This window comes from Pseudonaja textilis, chromosome 1, assembly GCF_049901715.1.
Source record: "Pseudonaja textilis isolate UNSWEBS1 chromosome 1, rPseTex1.2, whole genome shotgun sequence".
Classification (NCBI taxonomy): Eukaryota; Metazoa; Chordata; class Lepidosauria; order Squamata; family Elapidae; genus Pseudonaja; species Pseudonaja textilis.
In genome coordinates, this window is record NC_141990.1 from 310,133,920 (window position 1) to 310,158,754 (window position 24,835).

General features: G+C 40.4%; 1 protein-coding gene across 22 annotated transcripts in view; it reads left to right on the plus strand.

Moving 5' to 3' along the window:
• The window catches only part of NIN (ninein), a 109,608-nt gene that overhangs the window by 45,318 nt on the left and 39,455 nt on the right, over positions 1-24,835 (plus strand). For 21 of the 22 annotated variants that reach the window (XM_087922463.1, XM_087922466.1, XM_087922468.1 and 18 more), the window contains 8 exons: positions 11,285-11,324; positions 12,572-12,759; positions 15,369-15,518; positions 16,791-16,958; positions 19,509-19,645; positions 20,952-21,092; positions 22,475-22,649; positions 23,861-23,971. In XM_087922463.1, coding sequence (XP_087778589.1) covers positions 11,285-11,324; positions 12,572-12,759; positions 15,369-15,518; positions 16,791-16,958; positions 19,509-19,645; positions 20,952-21,092; positions 22,475-22,649; positions 23,861-23,971 — 1,110 coding nt within the window. Of the gene's footprint in view, positions 1-2,255; positions 2,427-11,284; positions 11,325-12,571; positions 12,760-15,368; positions 15,519-16,790; positions 16,959-19,508; positions 19,646-20,951; positions 21,093-22,474; positions 22,650-23,860; positions 23,972-24,835 lie in introns of those variants that run through there. The other variant, XM_087922471.1, reaches the window with a different exon arrangement.

Below are 24,835 nucleotides of genomic sequence, written 5' to 3' on the forward strand. Positions count from 1 at the left end.
CACATTTTCCTGTATAAATTTCTTTCATTTTTCTAAGCTTGCCTAGATGCTAAATTTCATTTGATTTGTTTCTACTCATCGTTCTAGCCTAAGTTTTGAATTATTTCCTCTCCTCCCTAAACTCCTTCTGTGGAGTTTTGAGCAAAGGATCCTACAAACACGCATGTTCACATACTTTTCCATGAACCATATTTAAAGTTAAGCAATCTGTCACTAGATCTTAACCTGGTTAAGCAATTAAGTTAAGAACCAATTACTGCTTCCCTTGCCACATTTTTTGGCCCCACTTGGCTCCCCAAACTTCTGTTGCCCCTAACACATGACTTTCTTAATGAAGAGACTCCTGTAGGAAGAATCCAGAAGCATTTGCTTCATCTCTGGTCCGCAAGAAGCCTATTTCATTTGGCTAGAGGGGAAAACCAAGTTTTCAGTGCAAATACAGATTTGCCCAAGGATGTCATCCGTTCCCCAGTGGTAGGGGGAGAATTGATCCTTTGGGCTGTACTTCCATTCCTGCTTGAGGTTCATGTACAACAGGAATGTGATGCTCATTAATGAAAAGAGATTCTGGAAGGAACTTTTTGAATTGGAAGCTACATTTCTGATCCTAGCAGTTCTCTCACTCTCTCTCTGGGTAGATAGACATTATCACATATATTTTAATTCATGTGTGCGTACAAGCATATATACACAATCTTTCTGATAAAGATGATGCAGTCATGCTACCTGAGACTTCCTAATAGTCCCTGAGATTCATTTTGGAGTATATTCAGTCATAGAATTCCTCCAAATATTCCCTTTCTCTTCTACTATCTCTTTGCCATAATAGACAGAAGAATCATAAATGAATTATGGCTATAACTTGACCCCCCTTTGCTTGTGGAAGCTGTATAGAATTGATAAGGAAAATGTGTTCATTTACTAAGTCATATCTGACTCTTCACAACCCCTTGACAGCCCCTCCCCTGTCCTCACTGTCTTCCAGAGTTTGCTCAAATTCATGTTCATTGCATCAGTGACACTATCAAACTATCACATCCTCTGCTGTCTCCTTCTGCTGATGACAAAAAGGTAAACTGGTAAATGCATCAACAGGCAATCAACAGTTAGAAAAAACTAGTACCGGAATTGCTATCTGAAGTCTTGTTCTACTCCTGGGTACCTCCAAAATTCAAGGAGGATGAGCACTCCCAAAATGGTGGCAAATATGAATGGAGCTGTGGCCTAGGACAATTACTAGTGGCTTTTAAACTTATGGTGAATTTCTTCTTGCTTATTTGTGCTTATCCCTTGCCTCAAAATGGAATGCAGTCCCAGTCTTAACTTGCAAAGAACATCCAGAGGGGACAGAAGCAAACGAAGAGAATTCTTAGTGCATTCAGAGTAAAATTTATTAGCTGCCAAGTGTGAACTGCTGGAACTGTGCATGGACCAAGAGCTACAGTTAGTAATCTCTTTGATAACTATGGGAAAGGTTATCTTTGGACAAAGTCCAGAGTTGTAACCACTGAGCAACTTATGCAACTTTAGGAAAGACAAAGTTGAGCCAAAAGAATATTCCGTAAATACTTTTCAGCCCAAGTACTAAGTAGAATGCACTATACTCACCATCTGACTTTGTAGAGAGAGGAGGCACATATTTTGGCTAGAAATATAGAAGGAGAAATCCAACAAAAGGTAAGAGCTGTGAGGGGAATGGGAGATTCCTCAGAAAGTGCCTACCAATGCAGTTGTTGTGAAGAAGTGTTAGTTCATGAGTTAGTTGCAATTATGCATAAAAAGAAGGGCCCAAAGAAATAAATTTTCAGCATTAGTATTTCTGCTTATTTGGTAGTATAGGTGATGACACTCCATTAGATGTGTCTGGCAGCGATTTTCAGAAGTTAAATTTTGAGCGAGATTTACTACGGTAGAATGGATTGCAGCAAAAAGCAATATTCTTTTTCAGTACTCTTCCATATGATACGTTCCCTCAAATTTAAAAAAATAACTGGCACAGTAGAGGAGAAACCATCCTTCTTCATTTAGCAAGAGATTTGACATACTTTTACCATGCCAAGGCTCTGCTCCAGCTTGTAATGCTGTAGGAGTGCATTCCATTATAAAGCAATGGTTGAGGAAGTCTGGGAGTCAAAGTCCACACATCTTCAAGGGACCAAAGTGGAGAAACATTGATCTAACCTATTTGCTATTGCAGACAGGCCATAGACCAGTCTATTCTGTTCTTAATATTATGGATTCCATCTCATCTCTAGATTCTTCACCTGAAGCCCAGCCCAAATACATCAAGGATGGAAAGCGCTATGGGAGGCGATCCTTACCAGAGTTTCAGCAATCTGTGGAGGAATTTGCAGAGGTGACCGTGATTGAGCCTTTGAACAAGGATGCCCTCTCACTCCCGCCTCTCCAACAATGACTGTGATGAGGTAAGGATTTAAAAGCAAGCCAAGAAGATGAGGAGAAGGGATGTTGGAGCTGAGATTGAAAATCCTTCGGTGTGCATGTATGGAAAGCATTTTAATGTTTCTTTCAAGAATTATGATATTTTAAGATATGTGGACTTCAGTTCCCAGAATTCACTAGCCAGAATGCATAAGTTCAAAGTTTCTGAAGTTGAAAAACACTGCTGTGGACAATGGTATGAAAGTTTTAGCTTCCTCAAGTCCATACCTTCCTACTGCAGCTTATTATAGTTTCTGGCTTTTTAGGCACCATGGAAAAGCACATTGAAATAAACTTTTAAAAGGAATTAAAAATGAAGCAGAAAATGCAAAATGTAGAGAAACTTAAGTTGAACTAAAACAACATAATTATGCTGCATCTTACATCGACAGGTTACAGTGGCGCAGGTCTGCAAGAGGCACAGTTATACTCTTGAGAAAAGAATATTGTGTTAGGGCTGTGCAAATCTGGGAGGGTTGCTTTGATTCATAGACTGATTAGACTTGCAGGTGACCTAAGAGATCCTCAAGTACAATTTCCTGCACACTGCAGGATACACTACGTTATTGCTGATAAATGGCTATCTAGCTGTTTAAAACCCTATAGTGAAGGAAAGAAACCACTTCCTGCAATAACTATTTTGCTAAAGTGCAGTGCGACCAAGAGACGTTGATGCATTTTACATCAAGTGGGCATGATTTAAGTCTCTTGTGTCACAGAGTCTAACATCTGAGGGCTTGGACATCACGAAATAGCAGCATGGTATCTGGGCACTTGATCGTTTTAATTAATGATATATTCTGGGAGAGAAGAAAAGACTGTCATGCGGTAGCAGATGGCCGGGTGGAAGAAGGAACTCTGAAAGAAGGGAGGAAAGATTGCATTAAGGAATTCTCAACCACAGATGCTTCTGTAGGTTTTGAGTATGGTCATTGTGAAACTTTCAGCCATCTGTTCTTTGGGCTAGCAAAGGCTTGGGTCTATCAAAGTAATATATTCCTGGAATCTCACATGGGCAAGGACTTCCCCCCTCCCTAATGTGTGTGACCCTCATCCAGCTGCAGAACAATAGCTGTCTGTACAAGAGTACCTGGCAAGGCTGGGGGAGGAGAAGGTTTATGGTCCACAGAATCCATAGAAAGTGTCCCCTTTTGTCTTAGCTGCAATCTGTTGCCTTGCCTTTGGGGGCAGCCATTTTGGGTTTAGTGACCTCTGACCTCATTTGCCTTCCCTTCACAATGAAGCTCTTGTTGAGCATCGGGTATGGTAATGAGGAAGCGTGTGTGCAAAGGAGATCTGCCAGCTGAGACTGGTGTGGCAGCATCCAGATACAATAGGGGGGGGGCCTTAATACAATGCGGGGGGGCTAAGTGGAGATGATGGTAAAGAGCAGACTTGCCAGAGCTTTGCAATTTGTGACAGTTAGTCATCAAAATTAAGTTGAAGTTGACAGGTGTATGGATAGTCCTACAATTGATATGGATTGTCAGACTATCATAGGAAAGGGTGGATGTTCTTTGATAAAATCCATTTCATAGGAAGACACAGAGAGCATCATTGTACAAAAAAGCCCCCCCCCCCCCAATTCCTTTCTCCTGCTGTTTCCCTCCCTCTTCTTTTTCAATTATCTTCAACACTTTTCTGGAATTTCACACTTTTTTTTTTCTTCTTGCAGTGTTCTGCTCTGCAAGTTGCAAATATCTAAACACCTCTGGGCCTGTTTGAGGCTTTGCCTCTCCTGTTACAAACCTCTCTGGTTCTTAAGTTCTGCAAAATCATTTATTTTAAAGATCTCCTCATTGCAGCCTTACTCCACAGGGGGCTTTGACAGCTGATGTTGCCCAGGGTGGAATTAATGCCATCGTGTTACTTTACTTTCCTGTGATGTGATGTGATGTGATAGGATGTGATGATTTTAAGAGCTAATTTGTTATGGTAGTTAAGGAACCAGGGTAGAAAAGTAGAGACTGTGAGAGCTCTAATCCCTCCTTAGGCAAGAAACCAGCTGGGTGACTTTGGGCCAGTGACACCCTCTCAGCCCTAGGAAGGATGGCAAACCACTTCCAAAATCTTGACAAGAGAACTGCAGGCCCTTCTCCAGGAAGTTGCCAGGAGTCAACACTGACACAGGCACCTTTTTTTTAAAATGATTTTACTATATTTATTTATGGTTATAAATCATGTTTGAAAACTATGGTGAATCAATTGATTTTAATTGTATATATACCAGGGGTCTCCAACCTTGACAACTTTAAGTCTGGCAGATTTCAACTCCCAGAATTCATAGCCAGCTTTGCTGAGAGTTTGAAAGTTGAAGTCCGCCAGGCTTAAGGTTGCCAAGGTTGGAGACCCCTGGTATATGAAACTAACGAATATTTTTGACATAAGGAGGACATCTAACATCAAAAACATCATCAAAAAAGCACAAGAAAGAAAGCTCAAACTGCCCAAGGAGCTGCTGATCCAATTCTACAGAGGAATTATTGAGTCTGTCATCTGCACCTCTATAACTGTCTGGTTGGGTTCTGCAACCCAACAAGATAGGCACAGATTTCAGAGAGTAATTAGGACTGCAGAAAAATTACTACTAACTTGCCTTCCATTGAGGACCTGTATACAACACAAGTCAAAAAGAGGGCTGTGAAAATATCTACAGACCCCTCACATCCCGGACATAAACTGTTTCAACTCCTTCCCTCAAAATGACTCTATAGAGCACTGCACACCAAAACAATTAGACATAAGGACAGTTTTTCCCCAAACGCCATCACTCAGCTAAACAAATAATTCCCTCAACACTGTCCAACTATTTACAAAGTCTGCACTACTATTGCTATTAACCTTATCACTCCTTATCACCCATCCCCTCCCACTTGTGACTGTAAGACTATAACGTTGTTGCTTGTATCCTTACGATTTATATGGACTGTTCCCTAGTATGATTTGATTGCTTATTCTACCCTATGACTATTATTAAGTGTTGTACCTTATGATTCTTGACAAATGTATCTTTTCTTTTATGTACACTGAGAGCATTTGCACCAAGACAAATTCCTTGTGTGTCCAATCACACTTGACCAATAAAAAGAATTCAAATAAAGAATTCTATTCTATTCTATCTGTTCTCGCATTGGTCCAGGCAATGAATGCACTCCTTTGGGAACTGTACAGGTAGTCGCCGGCTTATGGCCACATTTGAGCCCAATGTTGCTAAGTGAAACATTTGTTCAGTGAGTTTGCCCTCATTTTATGTCTTTCCTTGCCACAGTTGTTAAGTGAATCACTATAGTTGCTAAAATAGGCAAACTGTTGTTGAGTGAATCTGGCTTCCCCATTGACTTTGCTGGTCAGGAGGTCACAAAAGGGGATCCCATGACCCCAGGACGCTGCAACCGTCATAAATTATGAACCAGTTGCCAGCTGTTTGAATTTTGATTCCATGACCATGGGGATGCTTCAATGGTCATAAGTGTGAAACATGATCATAAGTCACTTTTTTCAGTGCTGTTGTAACTTTGAAGGGTCACTAAATGTACTGTTGTATGTCGAGGACTATCTTATTTGTTCTCCATATTCTTTCAACAGAGTGTTTTTAAAAGATACCATCAGGCTAGTTTGCTAGTTTCCCACATGAATTATTTTCCATGCATGTTTCTTAAAGTTCTCTCTAGCAAGATTTATTGAGATGAAAGGTGTAGGGGGTAAAAGAATTTCAGCAAGGGAAGTAGTTTTAATTTAAAACTAATATATCTCCATGTAGTTTAGGGTGGAGACGTTTTTTTATTCTTCTTCTTAGAGGCTTCCTATGAACCAGGGAAGAGTGGTTTGCAGCAGGTGGCTTATATTAACAGTCTCAAAATTATCTGTCTGCGAACAACTCCTTCATTGTGCCTCTTTCACCAGGTTTCAAACCATTCAGTGATTTCAGAATCTACTTAGTATTAATTTGAATATATGTTTTTTGTTATTTTACATTCCATTTTTGGTTTTGAAAAAATAAAGTGCTTGCCAAAGTAGAAAGACAGGGAATTAATAAAACAAATAATTTCTGTTTGCATTGGAGAAAGAGAAAAAGATTAATGAATAGAAGGAGGAACTACAGTACATACAGCCAAAGATTCTTCTTACAATTTAACCCAAGCAATATTCTGGGTAAAGCATGTGTAAAGACTTTATTGCGACTGTTTCCAAAACATTAGTACTGAGAAGACTATCCTGTTAATATCCAGAATGGTCAGAGGTAATAACATAATATAAAGCAATGTTTCTCAATCTTGCCAGCTTTAAAATGTATGGACTTCAACGCCAAGGATTCCCCACCCAGCATGCCCTTAAGATGGTTAGAGTTGAGAAACGGTGTTCTAAGGCAGGGGTGTCAAACTCACAGCCCACGGACCAGATGCGTCACATGCTGGCCACACCCACCCTGGTTTAGCGAAGGGGGGAAAGTTGCGATACGTCACGTGACAACAATGTGATGCTGCGAGTTTGACAGCCCTGATCTAAGGCATGTCTTTCTAATCTCATGCCATCCAGATGGGCTGGAGTTCAGTCCCCTTATTTCTCCATCCGCGGTAGACTTACATTAGATCTTGCAACAATTCTCTCATCCATACAAACCTGGGAACAGGGAGGGTTGCAATATTGGAATCCCGACTCCTCCTCAGCTTTTTGGATAATGAATAACAGAAATTATAATACAGAGCTTTTTTAAAGGCAGAGGACCTGATCCAGGGCTCATTATTCTCCTGGTAGTATAGTAAGAATAAAAATGATTTCGGTTTTGCCTTAGGCAGCAGTGCCCAACCTTTTGAGTACCAGGGATAGGTTCCAGGGAAAACAATTTTTCCACACACCAGGGGGGAACGGCGTGGTTTCATGCACTACCTAATGGACCACAGAGCAGTACTGATTCATGAACTAGGGATTGAGAACCACTGCCTTAGGGCATTAGTACCTTTCCTGGTACTTTGCAACTCTTCCCTCAGATCTGTTGATCACATAGATTCAGTTTCTTGTTTCTTGCCTTCGGAAGTTGTGGGAGCTTCATCACTGGAGGCTTTCAAGAAGAGACTGGACTGCCATTTGTCAGAAAAGGTGTAGGGTCTCCTGTTTGGGCAGGGGGTTGGATTAAATGACCTACAAGGTCCCTTCCAACTCTGTTAATCTAATTTTAATTTATTTTTTTTTATACCTGAGATGCTGCTTTAAAACCATGCAACCTAAGTATCCTGTTGAATATACGGGCCATTTCTATTTATTTTTTGCAGCTGTGGATATAAACAGTGAATTGCTTCATAAACAGCTGCAGAGGCAGATCTCCTAGAGTCGCATCGGGAAATATTATATCCATTTCGGTTACAACCGTGTTTTGATGCCTGTTTTAAAAATAAACCAACCATTACTTGTCACATCGGCTGAGTCTTTGCTACTGTCAGATTCTTACAGCCCAAAGCTCTCCATATGGAATGACAGATGCTGAGCCCGAAGAAGAAAAACAAGCTCCCAAATCCTTGAAGCAATCATTTGTTCTAGTTCTAGATTTGTAAGGATTAGTTACGGAGTCCTCACTTCCTGCTGCAGTTTGGAAGGAGCATGCGTATTTGAAAAGTAGAAATGCTTTGGTTTTTTTAACTCCTCGATCCTGTCCCTTTGCAAAATGAGATGACCTAAATCGGGAGTCACCAACCTTTTGGACCTCAGGGACCACCAAACTCATAATTTAAAATCCCGCAGACCAGAGACCCTGGGAAAATCCCCCAAACAGTCTGCAGGAAAATTCCCCATCCCATTTTCCTACCAATCAATCATTTTTGGGGGGGATCACAGGATACTGTCTCTAGCTCCATTCTTGGGGAGCGGGAGAGAGAGAGAGAGAGATAGAGAGAGACTTTTGGTTTCATGCAAGGAAAGCAGCAGAAGCAGCAGAAGTCTTTTCTTTCTCTCTCCCAAACTCTGTCAGAAATGAGCCTTTGTGAGACTCGTTGCGCCAGTGCAGCCTCTTGGAGCAGGATGCCTTGTAGGGTCCCAAAGACTCTAGTTTGGGGGAGAGAAAGAAAGACTTTTGCTGCTTTCCTGGCGTGCAGCCAAAAGCAGAAGCAGAAAGAAGCAGCCAGGTGGCCAGGCAAGCACGTGGGGCGAGTGGGGCAAGTTCCCCCACTCTACCCTTTCCCCCCTCCCATCACTACCTTGTGTTGCTCGCAATGCAAGCAATGCAAGCCTTGTGTTCCCACAGGCTATGTGGGCAGCACAGCCTTGTGTTCCCACACAGCCTGGATTAATTGCTTTGGGGGTGACATTTCTCTGTGCACCACCAAAATTTTCTCATGCACCACTGGTCTAAATCTTGCAGGAACATCTGAGTAAAAGGGATCTGCTGCTGAGCATGATAAAGCCTCTCCTGCCCAGGTCCTTGGGTTCATCTTTTCAAAGGGTCACAGAGTGACAGGGTGCATTGCTCTTGTCTCTTTCCCCGCTATGCCTTTTTAATGTAAAAATGACCTCTTTTCTGCTGTATATATGAATGGGGATAGACATGTAAAAAAAACCTACATATCGCATTGGCCACTTAATGCTTTTTTGATGAATCTCATGAAGGAGAAGGACTCAGAGTCCTGATAACGCAGAGATCTTGCCTTGGTATTCAGCCCTATCCTTAGGTGGCTTGTTTGCTAGGTGGTGACAGGAACATCTGGTTGTCTGATGTCTATGGATATTCTCTATTATCCAAATCATGGTTGTCTGATCTTTCTTGCATGTGCAGGAAGCTGAGAGGGGTTTCCTAACCTTCTGTGAACAGCATTGGTATATTTCTATGCTGTAGATCAGCACACATGTACAAAATCTTTCTTTCTGCTCCTTCCTTCATTTTTGTTGTGCTATGACTTTTGTCTCTTGCCTGCTTTTGTCAAGGGAAGAGATGTAATGTTTACTTATCCACAGGAAGATGTGCTTTTTCCCACAGGACCGTGAAACATTTTAATAGACTAATTGGACAGAGAGGTTGTCTGTTATTCATGTACTTACATTACATGTGAAATACTTTCATATTGCATCATTCATTCAATATTGGCACAATGCCATCATTATGTAATCTACTGAAATGACATAAAGTGGCACAAACTTACACAATTTGTGTTATATCTATGAAGACACATTAAGCAAATGATATAAATTCTCCCCAGAATTGGGCCTGTTGCATGTAGAGTCCGTTCTGTTGAGATCTGCTAAATTGAATTTACCCTGTATTTTAAATCCACCCAGGCCATGTCAAGTTGTATAATCCAGGACTCTGTAATAATCCTGTTTGTTTGTTCTATATCCTTTGTGGGGAATATCCTTTTATTGCTCATGCTCAGATTCTAAATAGATTGTATAATCCTGGCTACACTGGTTTTGCTCTTTGTATATTTGATTTTCTAGGGCTTTGGTTGGGGAAGAACAAGGAAGAAGAACATTTACTGTGGCATAATGTAGTAGCTGTTCTTGAAAAAAATCTAAGAACGCTGCTCCCTGGGCATGTGTCTCCACTCTGTCAAATGGGAATGTTGTAACATTCTTGCACATCCTGAACGCTGTGGTGGTGCAGTGGTTGTAGTGCAGTATTGCAGACTAACTCTGCCCACTGCCAGGAGTTCAGTCCTGACTGTCTCAAGGTTGACTCAGCCTTCCATCCTTCTGAGGTCAGTAAAATGAGGACCCAGATTGATGGGGGCAATATGCTGACTTTGTAAACTGCTTAGAGAGGGCTTTAAAGCACTATGGAGCAGGATATAAGTATAAGTGCTATTGCCAATGCTATTGCTATTGCTGTGTCAGTAAAAAATGCCACGGTAGGGAATATACCTACCATGATTGTTCTTTCTTTCTGCCATTTTTTTCTTTTATATCAAGGTTGCCCATCCCTTCTCTCTCAAATTTGAGGCACATAATTCCTTGATATGCGAGTCTTTGAAAACAAATAACCTTGTCCCCTATATAGCAAACATCCACATGTATTAATTGTGTCCACCTATCTGATGGATTATTTTTTAAACAGGCCCGTCTTCAGCTCTTTGTATTTCAAGTCCTTTTATTGCTTAAATAACAGCAGCTTGGGAATGGTGAGAGGGAAAGTAATGTAAAGTCCACTTTGCAAATAATGTTAAAAGGAGATGTAATCTTTTGCATGACAATCAGAAAGGCTCTGTGTCAAGAGCCTTCATGAAAACTTCAGGGATAGCAGAAGGATACAAGCAGTTGGGACCAGAATTTCCATTGGTAAACAAGGTGGTTGTTAAATGACTTGCACCTGAATTTACACCAATTTTTTTGCCAAAGATAATGACTGAATCAAGCAGTCATTAAGTGAATCCAGGTTTCCCGATTGACAGAAGCTGATTGAGAAGGTTACAAACAGCACATGATTTCAGGATGCTGCAACCATTGGAAGTGCCAATACCAAGCCCCTGAATTTGGATCATGTGACTGTGAGGGTGCTGTGTGAAAACCAATCATAAATCAATTTTTTCAGTGCCATTGTAAGTCGAGGACTACCTGTGTTTCTATTATTGGTAATGTATATTTGATTGTGGAATTGCTTTTTCAAAATACTATGAAACAGACAATTTCATGGGAAATAAGCTAATTTCCTTAGCTAAATGAATTGAAGTGCTCTCATTATTAAATGTTTTTACACCCGGAGTAGGAAAATATTGTTTTGTCTTCATTCCAGTTATCTGTTACATTTTAAAGGTGCCATTAGATTGGCACTAGTGACCCAACAGATTTATGTGATTGCTTTATTCCTATTTTGGATATACATATTTACTGCATTAAAATAAAATCTTATTTTCTTTCTTAGCATTGGCAATCACAGGACAGTGAAGAATATGAAGCTGAAGGTAAGAGAAGATTACACCAGTTTCTTTTGAAATAAATGGAATAGAAAATGGACTGGGAGAAGGGTTGTTTGATTTGGGAGCAGGAAAAAAGAGGGAATTTTTATTTATTTTCTACATTTAAAAATTGTTTAATTTTCAGAGCTTCAAAATTGCTGTTACAACCTCATTTATTTAACACGTTACAATTCTGCATTTCACAGTATTTATAATTATATGGAATGTACAATTAATTGTAACAGAGTAGAGATGCAACAATAAAGTAATTTTCTTGGTTCAGACATTGTCAAGTGCTTTTGAACAACATATTAAAGATACCATCAGGCCCAAAACCAAATATGATACATGAAGTTTCTTCCAAGCTGAGTTCTTTATTGTTTCACACAAAATCTTGTGGACAGGACACTCTAATGTCACATCTGCATCTACAATATACTGCGCACTATTAGGGAGTTCTTCACCTTTTCACACACACAACATCCAGACTGAGTTGCCTCTTACTCCTCTGGAATGCACCCCCTCCCTCCTGGAGATCCACCCCTCACTATATTCCATCACAGATACCATCTGTCTTCAAAGTATCCGTAATGAGCAGAAGCCAGACTAGAATAGGTACATACTGGTTGTTCTGAACTGCATGTTATTTGGAAGATATGGAACTGTCCAAGGTGGCCCATAGGAGCTGAGCAGGTCCCAGCACATAATCAACTAAACTTTAATAGAACATTGTAGATTAGGTCTGAAACAAGCAGTATTGGAAGAAGAGGAATAGAAGAAGAGGAAAATTGGAATAACGGAAAGCAATTTTAAACTATCTCAACCTGAACTAGAAGTGAAATTAAGGCAATGTCATAATGAAAAAACTTTGTATGAAACAGCTGTATGATGCTGTTCATGCCACAGTTAGAATGACATGACGGTTAAGTTAGAAGTTAACTTAAAGACACAAGAATTTGTGGTTAACCTATACCAAAAATGTTATCTTTAAATTCTTAATTTATTTTAAACTGTTCAAGGAGCTTATTAGACATTATAGTGTATTATGTAGGATGTGTAAATTATTTAAAATAAGCAGTAAGGAAAAGCAGTAGTCTTTATATTAGTATAACTAGAAAACATCAGGGAGAACGTTGATAAGAATTTACACTGTTTCAAAGATTCACTAACTCTATGGCTTTTCGTCTGTTTGCTTTTTCAAATGTAGGGGTTTTTTTCATCTCCCAAATCAAGCTTTGTTGCTTTCTTTTTAGGCCAGTTGAGGTTCTGGAATCCTGATGACTTGAATACATCTCCAAATATCTTCCCCTCTCAGGATTGGATAGAAGAGAAGTTACATGAGGTTTGCAAGGATCTTGGAATTTCCCGAGATGGTCACTTGAACAGAAAGAAGCTTGTCTCCATTTGTGAGCAGTTTGGTTTGCAGAATATTGATACTCAGGTACCTAATGAGGATTCTGCCCTGCTCTGCCCTACTCTAGGTCAATATAACTGCTGGGAATTGTCATTCTTATTTCTTAACTTTGCAAATTTAAACATATATTCTCATGGTTTGGGGAAAATATTCTGAGGTTTATAGGCTGCAGGCAGCCCCCTAAACAAGTTTTATAGTTCTCTAGCACTTTGCTGAAATTTAGTAGCAAATCACCAGTGGCATGGTTTCCATTAATTTTTGCAGAACATAAAATAAAACAAGTCTATTAAGCCTCCAATAGGCTCAATACAAATTCCCCATATGGAATAATGAAATGACCATTCTCTCCTCCATCTCTTCAGATAAATCAAAACAATGTTAACATTATGATTTTACTAACTCTGGAAGTAAAACAAAGACAAACAGTATCCCTACTGTCTGTTTTATAATTTTACAGGGCTATAGGTACATTTTGGTCTGATTGAACAGGTTTTTCACTATACTTCTTTTCCTTCATATTATCTACTTTTCCAAAACTATAGGAATTGTAAAAATCCCATCTTTATATTACTTTGGCATGAGGTTTTTGTTTTTTTAAAGCTTGTCCTTCTTTGGGGTAGGAAGGTTGCCACAAAAGCAGAGAAAAAGCTGCAGAGACAGAGCTTTGGTTGTCCCATGCATTTGTGGGAACTTTTACTAAAGTTGAATTCTCATGAAAACAAAGTTACAGAGCCTTTCCTTAAATAGCATAAGATCCAAGTCTACCTGTGCAACAATAGCTCTATTCTCAGCTTAAATGTTCAGCATTTAGAACAAGTTTGAGTTCAGTAAGCCTAAAAACAGGAAAAGTCTTTTGGGGTTCAACTTAACTTCCAATAACTTCATGGATGCATGTGTGCTGTTTCCTTGGCAACAGTATGTGTTTGTCATTGCCTTCTGGGATGCTTTGGGTCTCCACAGTCAGTAAGTTAGAGAAACTAGTTGAAAATTACAGACCAATCTCTTTATGCTGTGTCACCTATAAAGTCATGGAATCAATTATTAACCAATCCATCATCCTCAACTTAGAAACAAACAACCTACTCTCTAATAAACAATTTGGTTTCAGGAAAAAACTATCATATAATCTGCAACTCTTACACTGCAGAAACATATGGACTACACAACTCGATCAGAGCAAAGCAATAGACGCAATCTACATAGACTTCTGTAAAGCCCTTGATTCAGTGGTACACGACAAACTACTCCTAAAACTAAAATCCTATGGTATCTCTGGACAACTGCATAACTGGATAGAAGCATTCCTGTCAAAACAACAACAAATGGTCAAAATTGGGAGCGTCTTATCAAATTCTGTACCTGTCAACAGTGGTGTCCCCCAAGGCAGTGTTCTAGGACCAACTCTTTTCATACTCTACATAAATGACCTCTGTGATCATATCAAGAGCAACTGCCTTCTCTTTGCTGATGATGTAAAGCCATTCAACACCACAGACAATATTGCTACCCTCAGAATGGTCAAGCAAATGGCAACTTCAAATCTCAAAAAATAAATGCTCTATCCTACATATTGGCAAAAAAAGTCAGAAAATAAAATACAGGCTGAATCGTCAAGACCTTGTTCATGATCCAAACTCTGTCAAGGATCTTGGAGTACTCATCTCTAATGATCTAAGTGCTGGAGCCCACTGTAACTATATAACCAAAAAGGCATTAAGAGTTGTTAACCGAATCGTACGTAGCTTTTTCTCTGGTAATATTACACTACTAACTAGAGCATACAAAACATTTTCTAGACCAATACTCGAATACAGCTCATCAATCTGGAACTCACATTACGTATCTGATATTAACACAATTGAGAAAGTCCAGAAATATTTCACAAGAAGAGTTCTTCATTCCTTTACTCGTTGCAGAATACCTTATGCCACCAGACTCGAAATTCTAGACCTAGAAAACCTACAACTATGCCGCCTTCGGTCCAATCTAAGTATAGTATATAAAATCATACATTGCAATGTCCTACCTGTCAATGAATACTTCAGCTTCAATCATAACAACACAAGAGCACACAATAGATACAAACTCAAGGTTAACTGCACCAAACTTGATTGCAGGAAATACGACTTCAGCAACAGAGTGGTCAATGTCTGGAATACTCTACCTGACTCTGTGGTTTCTTCCCCAACCCCCCAAAACTTTAACCTTAGACTGTCTATTATTGACCTCACCCCTTTCCTAAGGTGTCTGTAGGGGGTGTGCATAAGCGCACCAACGTGCCTACCGTCCCTGTCCTATTGTTTCTTTTATATTTTTATTTTTCTTATATGTATCCATGTATTCATAACTGTGTTTTTACTTATACCTATTATCTTGTAAGCAATTAACAAAAATAAATAAATAAATAAAATAAAATAGAGTCCCCCGTCTGTAGTATTAATCAAGATCTACCTTACCTAAGCCCAGATGAAGTTAGCCAGATGCTGCCACCTGCTGTTCCCTAGTCTCATTTTTCTGGGTTTCGGACTACATCAGTGAATTTCAGTTACACTGAATTTTCTGAATTATACTAGGATGTTTTCCCGCCATGAGGCACTGCACATTTTTACTAATTTGAAACATCTGCTTCCTCTTAGATGCTGGAGGAAGTATTTCGCAACCTTGACCACAACAATGGTACAATGAGTATAGAAGACTTTTTCTATGGGCTCTTTAAAATAGGGAAGCCTCTCCCACCTTCTGCTTCTACTCCATACAGGCAGTTGAAACGTCATCTTTCTATGCAAGTAAGTGCTTTCAACGTGCTTTCTCCATGCCCATCACTAAAATGTTCTGTTTTGCTCTCCAGCCACGTTTAATTCAATCTAGGTCAGGGGTGTCAAACTGGCAGCCCATGGACCACATGTATCACACACAGGCGACACCCACCCCAGCTCAGCAAAGGCAAAAAACATTACAGTACATCACATGATGTCACATGATACGATCGAGTTTGACACCCATGATCTAGGTCAAGTTCTCCCGTGTTTTGTTTTGAAAATAGCACTTATAGCACAACTATTAAAGACAGAGAGGAAAATATTCTTGTCAAATATTTGTATTATCTCAATTGCTTTTTGGCACTATGTTTTTTCTCTTGACTGGGCTTTCTTATTTCCAATTTTTCTTTATTTGTCCCAGAAGTTTATTGGATATTTATAGATGCTGCTGTTTAATTGACTGCGATTGGCCTGATCGATATAAGCTATCTTCATCAGCAAAATTGTAAAGCTCATCTGAAAAATGAAAATTGAAACTCCTGTTTGGCGTTTATGAAACAAAAGAAAGTAACAGTGGCTCAATCTTAAATATTATCCTGAGGCCTTGTTGCATACAAATATCATAGAATCATAGAATTATAGAGCTGTAAAGAGCCACAAAGATTATCTAGTTCACTATTTTTCAACTTTAAAATGTGGGGACTTCAACTGCTGGCTGTAGATTTCTGGGAATTGAAGTCCACATATCTTATAGTTGCCAAATTTGAAAAACACTGATCTAGTCCAAATCTCTCTCATGTACAGGAAAACCAGTTAAACTGTCCATGAAGGGTAGAAAGCCTCAAGAGGTGGAAAATCTAGATATGCTCAGGGGTTGCTCATTTGGACTTATTCTGAGAGAGCAAAACCATATCTATAGCTTAAATCAGGGGTCTCCAACCTTGGCAACTTTACAACTTGTGGACTTCAACTCCCAGAATTCCTTAGCCAGCACACACTGGCTGAGGAATTCTGGGAGTTGAAGTCCACAAGTCGTAAAGTTGCCAAGGTTGAAGACCCCTGGCTTAAATGTTACTGAGAAATGAGGCCTTACAAATATGGAGGGTGGAGGTGCTCAAATGAAAGCACTTGCCGTCTTCTGGAAATCAAGCCCATCAAGAAGAAAGATTCCAAATTAATGTCCTGACATGATTGTTTTTTCCCCAGAGGGCAAAATTTACAGGCTACAGAATAGCATCTTTCTCTCTCTTTTCCTCCCTCTCTCTTCCTTCTCCTCCTCCTCCCCCCTCCTCTTTCCAGGCCTTTGATGAAAGTGGGAGACGTACCACCCCTCCCTCAGCAATGACAAGTACAATCAGCTTCCGTGTCTTTTCCAGCCTGGATGATGGGATGGGCTACGCTGAAGTGGAACAAATTCTTGATACTTGGCAAGAACAAGGCATAGAGAATAGCCAGGAGATCCTGAAGGTAATGTATTCCACAGTTACCCAGTTAGTAATGCAGTTTCAGAAATATATCTGAACTGCAGATTCAAAGTACTATTCAGAATCCACAAAGGATTTTAATGGGATGCCACACATTTCAATCTGGGGAAGATGCTCAGAGCACTTTGTCAGGAAGCTTTCATCTTCCCCAACAATTACACACCCCAGGGCTTCTGGGTGAACTGATGTGGTGCAGTTAAAATGTGGATTATTCAGGCCTTTGTGAGCAAAAGGAATTCCCCCATTGCAGTCTAAGCTGCTCATCTCCTATGCAACTCCCAGCTGTTTCTGAACCTCTTTTAAACATTTCAGGCCAGCATGTGGTTGTATTGATGTTCAATCAGGGCTGTGAGCACCACAAGATTTGATTGGTTATTCCCCTGCTTCTTGTTCCTCCCACCTGAGCAGGGAGAGCAACCCTCATTGGCTGGCTCCTGTGCCTGGCTTTCTTTTTTTAGAACAGTGTTCTTGAACCTCAGCCACTTTAAGATATGTGGCCTTCCAAGTCCATAATTCCTCAGTCAGAATGCTGTCTAGGGGATTCTGGGAGTTGACGTCCACACCTCTTAAAGTGGCTGAGGTTGAGAAGCACTGTTTAGAAATTATCCCCCCCACCCCGGTTAGTCTCCATGCCTTTGCTTTTGTAGGAGACCAGCTTTCACAGATGTTTGCACATGGATGGCTTTCCCTTCCCTTGACACAAACAAAGGTTCTTCTGTTTTCCACCCCATATTGTACTATCAGTGCTCTGAGGCTTCAGTAATCAAAGCAAAGGAAATGGATTGCCTTTTCATTCCTACACACAACTATAGGTCCAAATAAGCTTTAGGGCAAGGAAGAACTGATGATTCATCATCATAGAAGCAAAAATAACATTTTTGAAACCTTACAGCTTTATTCTAACACGTGCATTCAGATTTAAGAAAAAACAGAAATACTCTGAATAGGGGTGGGAAAGCAAAAATAAAACGTTTTGACCTGGGCAACAACTTAAAAGAAGTAAGGTTAGAATGGAGCAATGACCTTCTAGAGCAGGGGTGTTAAACTTGCATTGTCATGGCGGTGTCACGTGACATATGACTTTTCCCCCCCTTCGCTAAAACCGGGCATGGGTGTGGCCAGTGCATGATGCATCCGGCCCACAGGCCGCAAGTTTGACAGCCCTATTCCAGAGCAACGTTTTTCAAATTTGGCACCTTTAAAATGAGTGGATTTCAACACCCAGAAGTTTGGGAGAGGAGGTGCACACATCTTAAAGTTTGAAAAAACCATTTGGGTAAACGGTGGGAAGCAACAGGACAACTTAATGGACCATCACTGGATCAACTGCAAAATAATTTTTAGAAGGCAACTCCTGACCAGCAGAGAGGATTGGAGCCTGGACAAAATGGCAGAATAGGGCAGCAATCAGCTGCTGGAGTGGAGGGGGTGTACCAAGTACTGCAGACAATCAGCATTATTGCTATATTGGAATGAAGCACTAAAGACCATCTGCTTGGAAGGGCTTAAGATGGCTTACATAGTACTTTTAAAGTAGAGATACAAAACACATGTGATGGGGAGGGGTGCCTTTGCCCAGGAGCCTGTGCAGTGAGTGGTATGTTCTGGCAATGGGGCAAGCAGAAAGTATGGATCTTCCTCATTTGTCCATCTCCAGTCAGAGGTAAATGTACTATTTTCAAGAGAAGCCATTATAGTACCTAGAGTACCGTGATGGCACAGCAAGATGAAACTGCCCAGAATCCACTAAGTAAATATTTGGCTGCTGAGCTCTGCTTGTTTGTGTAAAGGGAACGTCAAATTAACCATGACTTTTTTCATAAGATCTATCCATTTGGTATCCAACCCAAAAGTTTGTCAAACTTTGCCCTTGTTATGCAAAGAATCATTCTACTGGAACTGCTGAGATATGTAGGCTGCACTGAGATCCTGAGTAAGACCCATCTATTATTTGTACTCTAGAATTCCACTCATGTCTTCCTAAATATATTCCACATCAAACAACTCTTGTGATGGCATCCTGTAGCTTATCCTTTGCTACCATTTTGTCTTTTTCTAAAACAGAAGAGACAAAAGGGAAGGGAAGTCATTTTTAAAGGCACAAAAGGCTGAAACATTTTTTCTCTGGCATATGAGGGTTTTGTTTTGCTTTGGGGTCATTTTTTTGTGGAGTAGGAGGCAGGATTGTATGCAGAGGAGAACTAGAAAGAAACGGAAGAACTTTTTATCATCTGGTTCTTCTCCAGGGATAGATTGAAGGAGAAAGTTGAGCCACATTTCCTACTCGGGTAGAATGAAATGAGAAAAACCAGAAGTGGCATGTGGGATCCTTGGTGCTCTCTGAGCTTGGTGATTTTTTTGCAGACATTTCCTTACCAAACTAGGTAACACAATCAGACTGTATGGTAATGAAATGTCTGCAAGAAAGCCACCAAGCTCAAGAGAGCACCAAGGATCCCACAGTTCAATCCTGAGCTACAAATATTCTCTTCTATCAAAACTGACACCTTTGTCCGTCCTAATTTTCTTGCAGGCCTTAGATTTCAGTTTGGATGGAAAAATTAACCTGGCTGAACTGACTTTTGCCCTGGAAAATGAGCTTCTCATAGCAAAGAATGGGATATACCAAGCAGCACTAGCTGCTTTTAAAATGGAGATTCGGCATTTGATGTGAGTATCTTAACATAAATGTGTGTACAATGATATGGAGATAGTAAATCAGCTTTAACAAAATTCTGAAATGTAAGGTTTTGGGGATTCCCCAATGAGGACTTCACTTTGACAAAGTTTCAGTCAAAACACGTCTTCATGTGCTAGATCAGAGTTGCCCTGTGGCTTTGGTCTGAATGCTAAGCACAGAGGCCCATTTCCAGCTGGATGAAGCCTTCAGCTAGCTAGAGAGAATCTTTCTGCTTTGATTCAAGGCATTTAGGCTTATATACTGCCCCCTAAGCGCTTTAGAGCACTGTTGGGGTCAGGAGTCTCCAAGCTTAGCCACTTTAAGACTTGTGGACTTCAACTCCCAGAATTCCCCAGCCAACCATGCTGGCTGGGGAGTTGAAGTCCATAAGTCTTAAAGTAGCCAAGATTGGAGACCCCAGCTCTGGGTGGTTCACAATGAAGATGCATTATTTGCATATTGCCTCCAACAATCTGGGTCCTCATTTTACTGATCTCAGAAAGATGGAAGGCTGAGTCAACCTTGAACCCCATCAGGATCAAACTCCAGGCTGTGGACAGAGTTTACCTGCAATAGGGCACTTAATCACTACACTACCTTGACTCGTTTGGCATTGCAACAAAGCAGCTGACGAAACACCTGGAAAACTCTGTATAAACCAAGGCTGACCAAAGCAGGAAGATAATAAGGAAACATCTCTTTACTTTCCAAATTGGGTTTGATTCCTAAAAATTGGTGAAATCCAGAACTGTGTTTCAGTGCCATAAATGATTGTGGCAGGAGCAAATTAGCTGGCTGTAGCCCCGGAGCTTCATGTTTTCCATTTCTTGACACTCATAGACATATATCGGCTCAGGTGGGAGTTTCTTATCCTTACAAAAACTCTGAACTGGGCTAGCCTGTTGGCTGCAACATTTTGTTCAGGATCAGAGGGGTTTTTGGCAGGGGAAGGGAACTCTTTTAAATGGTAAACCCTTTTGTAGCAGAAGCCAGATCTTTTAAACTTGTTGCTCTGTTTCTTAGCCATTCTGTTACCCCAGCAAATGAGCATGTATAGACTCCTGCAAATTCATTTCTCCCATCACTGTCAGTGCCAATCTACTTTGATTCCTGTGATTCTCCAGAGCTTGCTTTCTAGCATGACCGCACAGTCTGAAAGATTTCACTATTTGCCTAATAATGATTTATAAACTTCAACAAGATATTTGTGCATCCAAGTAGACATACTCACAGGTGTGCTTGTCTTGCTGGGAAGTTCAGCAAGCGTTATCTGACAACTGAGTTTTATCTTTTTAGAGAACGGGCTGATCTGGTTCTAAGGGAAAAGGACAAACTACGTCTGGATTTGGAGAAAGTGGAGAAAAGAGCATCACTAATGGCCACCGAAGTGGATGACCATCATGCCGCCATTGAACGCCAAAATGAATACAATCTAAGGTATGTTGCCTTTATTTCAGGACTCACAATCTCAGTTCATGGAATCACTGTGACTTAAGTGGCAACCAGGTCTCTTGAAAATAGCAATTGACAAGACTAGCTGACTCAACTGAGCCATGAATGTTAAGAACAGGCTGGGAAGTAGGTCTGTGGAGATACATCTTTAGCTTTTTGACGTATTTCATGATATGTAGGGAGGATAGACTAAGAACTGCAGGATGAGGCATCTTGAGGAGATTCATAACACCCTTGGAGGAAGGTAGGAAGACCATGTGCTGCTTACAAGCCCCAAATCCATTTTTACCACTTCTTCTACCCCCAGGATCAGAATTAAATAATCATTGATTATTAGTGATGCAATTTTTCATTTTAAAAAATCTTAATATATATGCATAAAGCCTTCAAGTGACTTGCTTTCATTCCCATATTCAGTAACAAAGATGAAAAACAAATGATTATAATAAATGACAATACATAGCCCTTTTTACACACCAAAGAACAATAAAGACATTCAATGAAAACATACTGGAAAGATCAACCTCACAATTTACGAGCCTTCTGAAAGCACCAGGTTTTAACTGTTTTCCAAGATCGCAACTGGCCTGAGACTAAGCAAGAAGAGCACTGCTGCAAAAGAACAGGCAGAAACTGAGAAATATGACAATTTGCATCCATGAAAGAATACAAGTAGTCTTCAACTTACAACAGCTCATTTAGTGACTGAAGTTACAACAGCACTGGGAAAAGTGACTTTTTCACATTTAACGGTCGTTGTGGCATCCTCATGGTCAGGTGATTAAAAATTCAGACGCTTGGCAACTGACTCATATTTAGGATGATTGCAGTGGCACAGGGTCATGTGATTCGCTTTTGCAACCTCCTGACAAGCAAAGACAATGGGGAAGACAGATTCACTTAACAACCATGTTTCTCACTTAACGACTGCCATGATTCACTTAACAAATGTGGCAAGAAAGTTTGTAATATCAAGGCAAAATTCACTTAACAAATGTCTCACTTAGCAACAGAAATTTTGGGCTCAGCTGTGGTCATAAGTCAAGGACTACTTGTATACAGTTCTCAATTCATCCAAATTTCCACATGCTGTCTTCTTGGAGCGATCCAGGATTCTATAGTAGTTTCAAACATTTAGAAATTCGGGTGTATCATTTATCTTGGGAATGAGAAGGTTGTTTTTAAATCCTCTCTAATGAGGATGCCCTGGGATTATTTTGTGAGGCCATTTACATTATCAAGAAGATCCCAATGTGAATGACCATTTTATTGATAAATACCGCTGAATCTATGAAATTTTGTTAGGTTGCTGCCACTCACTGATTTCCAATACTCAACCCCTGGCTTTTCTGAATCTGTGTGCATAGCAAGCTGGATGAGGAGTACAAAGATCGTGTTGCAGCTCTCAAAACAGAGTTTCAGAAAGACTGCGAGCGGATACAGCAGCAGGCCAGCAAGCAACAAGCAGAATTGGAGCAGGAGATAGAGAAGATGAAAACCGAAGAGAATTATCTCCAGGACCGCCTTGCTCTGACACTGAAGGTAACGGCTGGCTTAAAACAGGAGGGCACCACTTATTTCATTCCACAGACCATGCTTGGCCTTTGAATGCTTGTGGGGAGCTTTATAGTATTCCCATTTAACATGGCCCGGCTAAAGAAAGAGGCAGGACCATGACAACGATTAAAATTAAAATAATCTAAATGCGATTCTTATTACTTCATCTATATTAAATAACTTTGCCACACTCATGTTTATTTGATAGATGCAACCGATTCCCAAGCTCTGTTTTCGGCTGCCACAGCCTCCTACAACTCTCTGCCAGTGAAAATGGAGCTCAGGAGGGCCACCTGCCCAGGCTCCATTTTCGTTGGCAGAGGGTTGCAGGAGGCCATGGCAGCCGAAAACAGCTCAGGAGCCTGTTTTTCCTGGCAGAGCTCTTGGGCTACCACAGGCGCCGACAGGAGTGATGCTGAGCCTGGGGGGGGGGCGCTCCCTGGCCACACACCCTCAGGTCAAACACAACCCTGATGCGGCCTTCAATGAAATCAAGTTTGACACCCCTGATTTAGAAGCTAAACAAGCATCTCAGGGCTTAAAAGAAGTAACCCAGTTTCTTTAGAAGGATACCAGTGTATATGAACCTCCTGTCTCTGCATGTGGACGGCTTTTATTACATGCGCCTAATTTTAATGTGCAAATCAATGGGCTGACATTTGGATTGATGTATTTTATTAAAAAACCTTGATGTAAGCTTTTTAAATTATGCAAAAAAATAATTCTTCTGGGGGTTGGAGGTGGGATGGGAAAGATGAAGACCTTCTTCTAATATGATATTCCATGCGGCATCTGCATATTCATTTGAATGCATAAACTGAAAGTTAATTTTAAGGCAGTTAATTTGATTTTAAAACAAGGCAAGGGGTTTCTCCTTTAAATATTATAATGATCCTCCAGAGACCGACCAAGAAATGAAGACATACAGTACATTCCCTTAGATTTTTAAACTAGCCTCCTCTGGACCTGAATAGCAGCCTTTTAATCTGCTATTGCCTACTTTGATCTAATGTCACTCAACCTAGAGTTCTTTTTATTTATTAAAACCAGCATTTTCAGTAAGGCTGAATGAAAAATCCAGACACGGTTAATAATATCAGGGTGAAGAAAACTGAAACTAGGGAAAACACAGTCACTTTATGTATTATTTGAGAACCAAACTGAATACTTTTCAGACCCTCTGGATTTCTTTTTAGGAAAACAGTCGCTTGGAGCATGAGCTCCTAGAAACTGGGGAGAAGTTGGTGAAGTATGAAAGCATGATGAGCAAATTGCAGAATAATTGGGAAAACGTCTTAGCAGACAAGGTAAGATGCGGTTGGTGATTAATTCAGCCTACCAGGAGGTTGGCTTTTAGGATAAGAAGAAAGCAAAACCCCAGAATATATTACAAATGTCTTTTGACTTTATGGAGATGTTAAAGTGCAGTTAATAAGGACTTTGGGTCTGGGTGAATCTGGCACAAACAAAGCCAAGGGAAAGAATGCAGAGATTTTGAAAGTTAAATAGTAAGACTGATACAATAAAAGTCCACTCGGCCATCTGAAACTCTGCAAAGATGTTTGGAACTATATTTTCGGACTTGCAGTTCAATCACTTCAAAGAACCAGTTCAACCCCTTTAGCAAGTGACTGCAAGCATAAGGACCATATTCCTACCATCACCCTAATTATGGAGTGGTCATCCTAGAAAGGCATTTTTTCGGGTGTCCTTCAAGTCTTGATTTTCAGAAACTTCATGATGTATTTTTTTGTAATCGGGGGAGGGTACTGTTTTGAATCCTCAAATCACCATATAAACTTTTTATTATACTGCAGCCTATAAATACCCCATACTGTGTGGCTCACTGGGTGAGTTGTAGATGTTTTCAGATTTGTTTGCCATTTTATTGCTTAATATAATTGAAAGGATAATGTAGGAGGTAGTCCTGGCCTAATGACTGCTCGTTCAGCGACCACTTGAACTTACCAGTGCTGAAGGAATGGTACTTATAACCATCCTCATACCTATGACGGTTGCAATATCCCTATGGTCACATGACTGCAATCCGGTTGCTTGGCAACCAGCGCGTAGTTATGATGTTGCAGCATCCCAGAGTCATGTGATCTGCAACCTTCAGTGCTGGCTTCTGACAAACAGAGTCAATGGGGAAGCCAGCAAAGGGGTTGCAA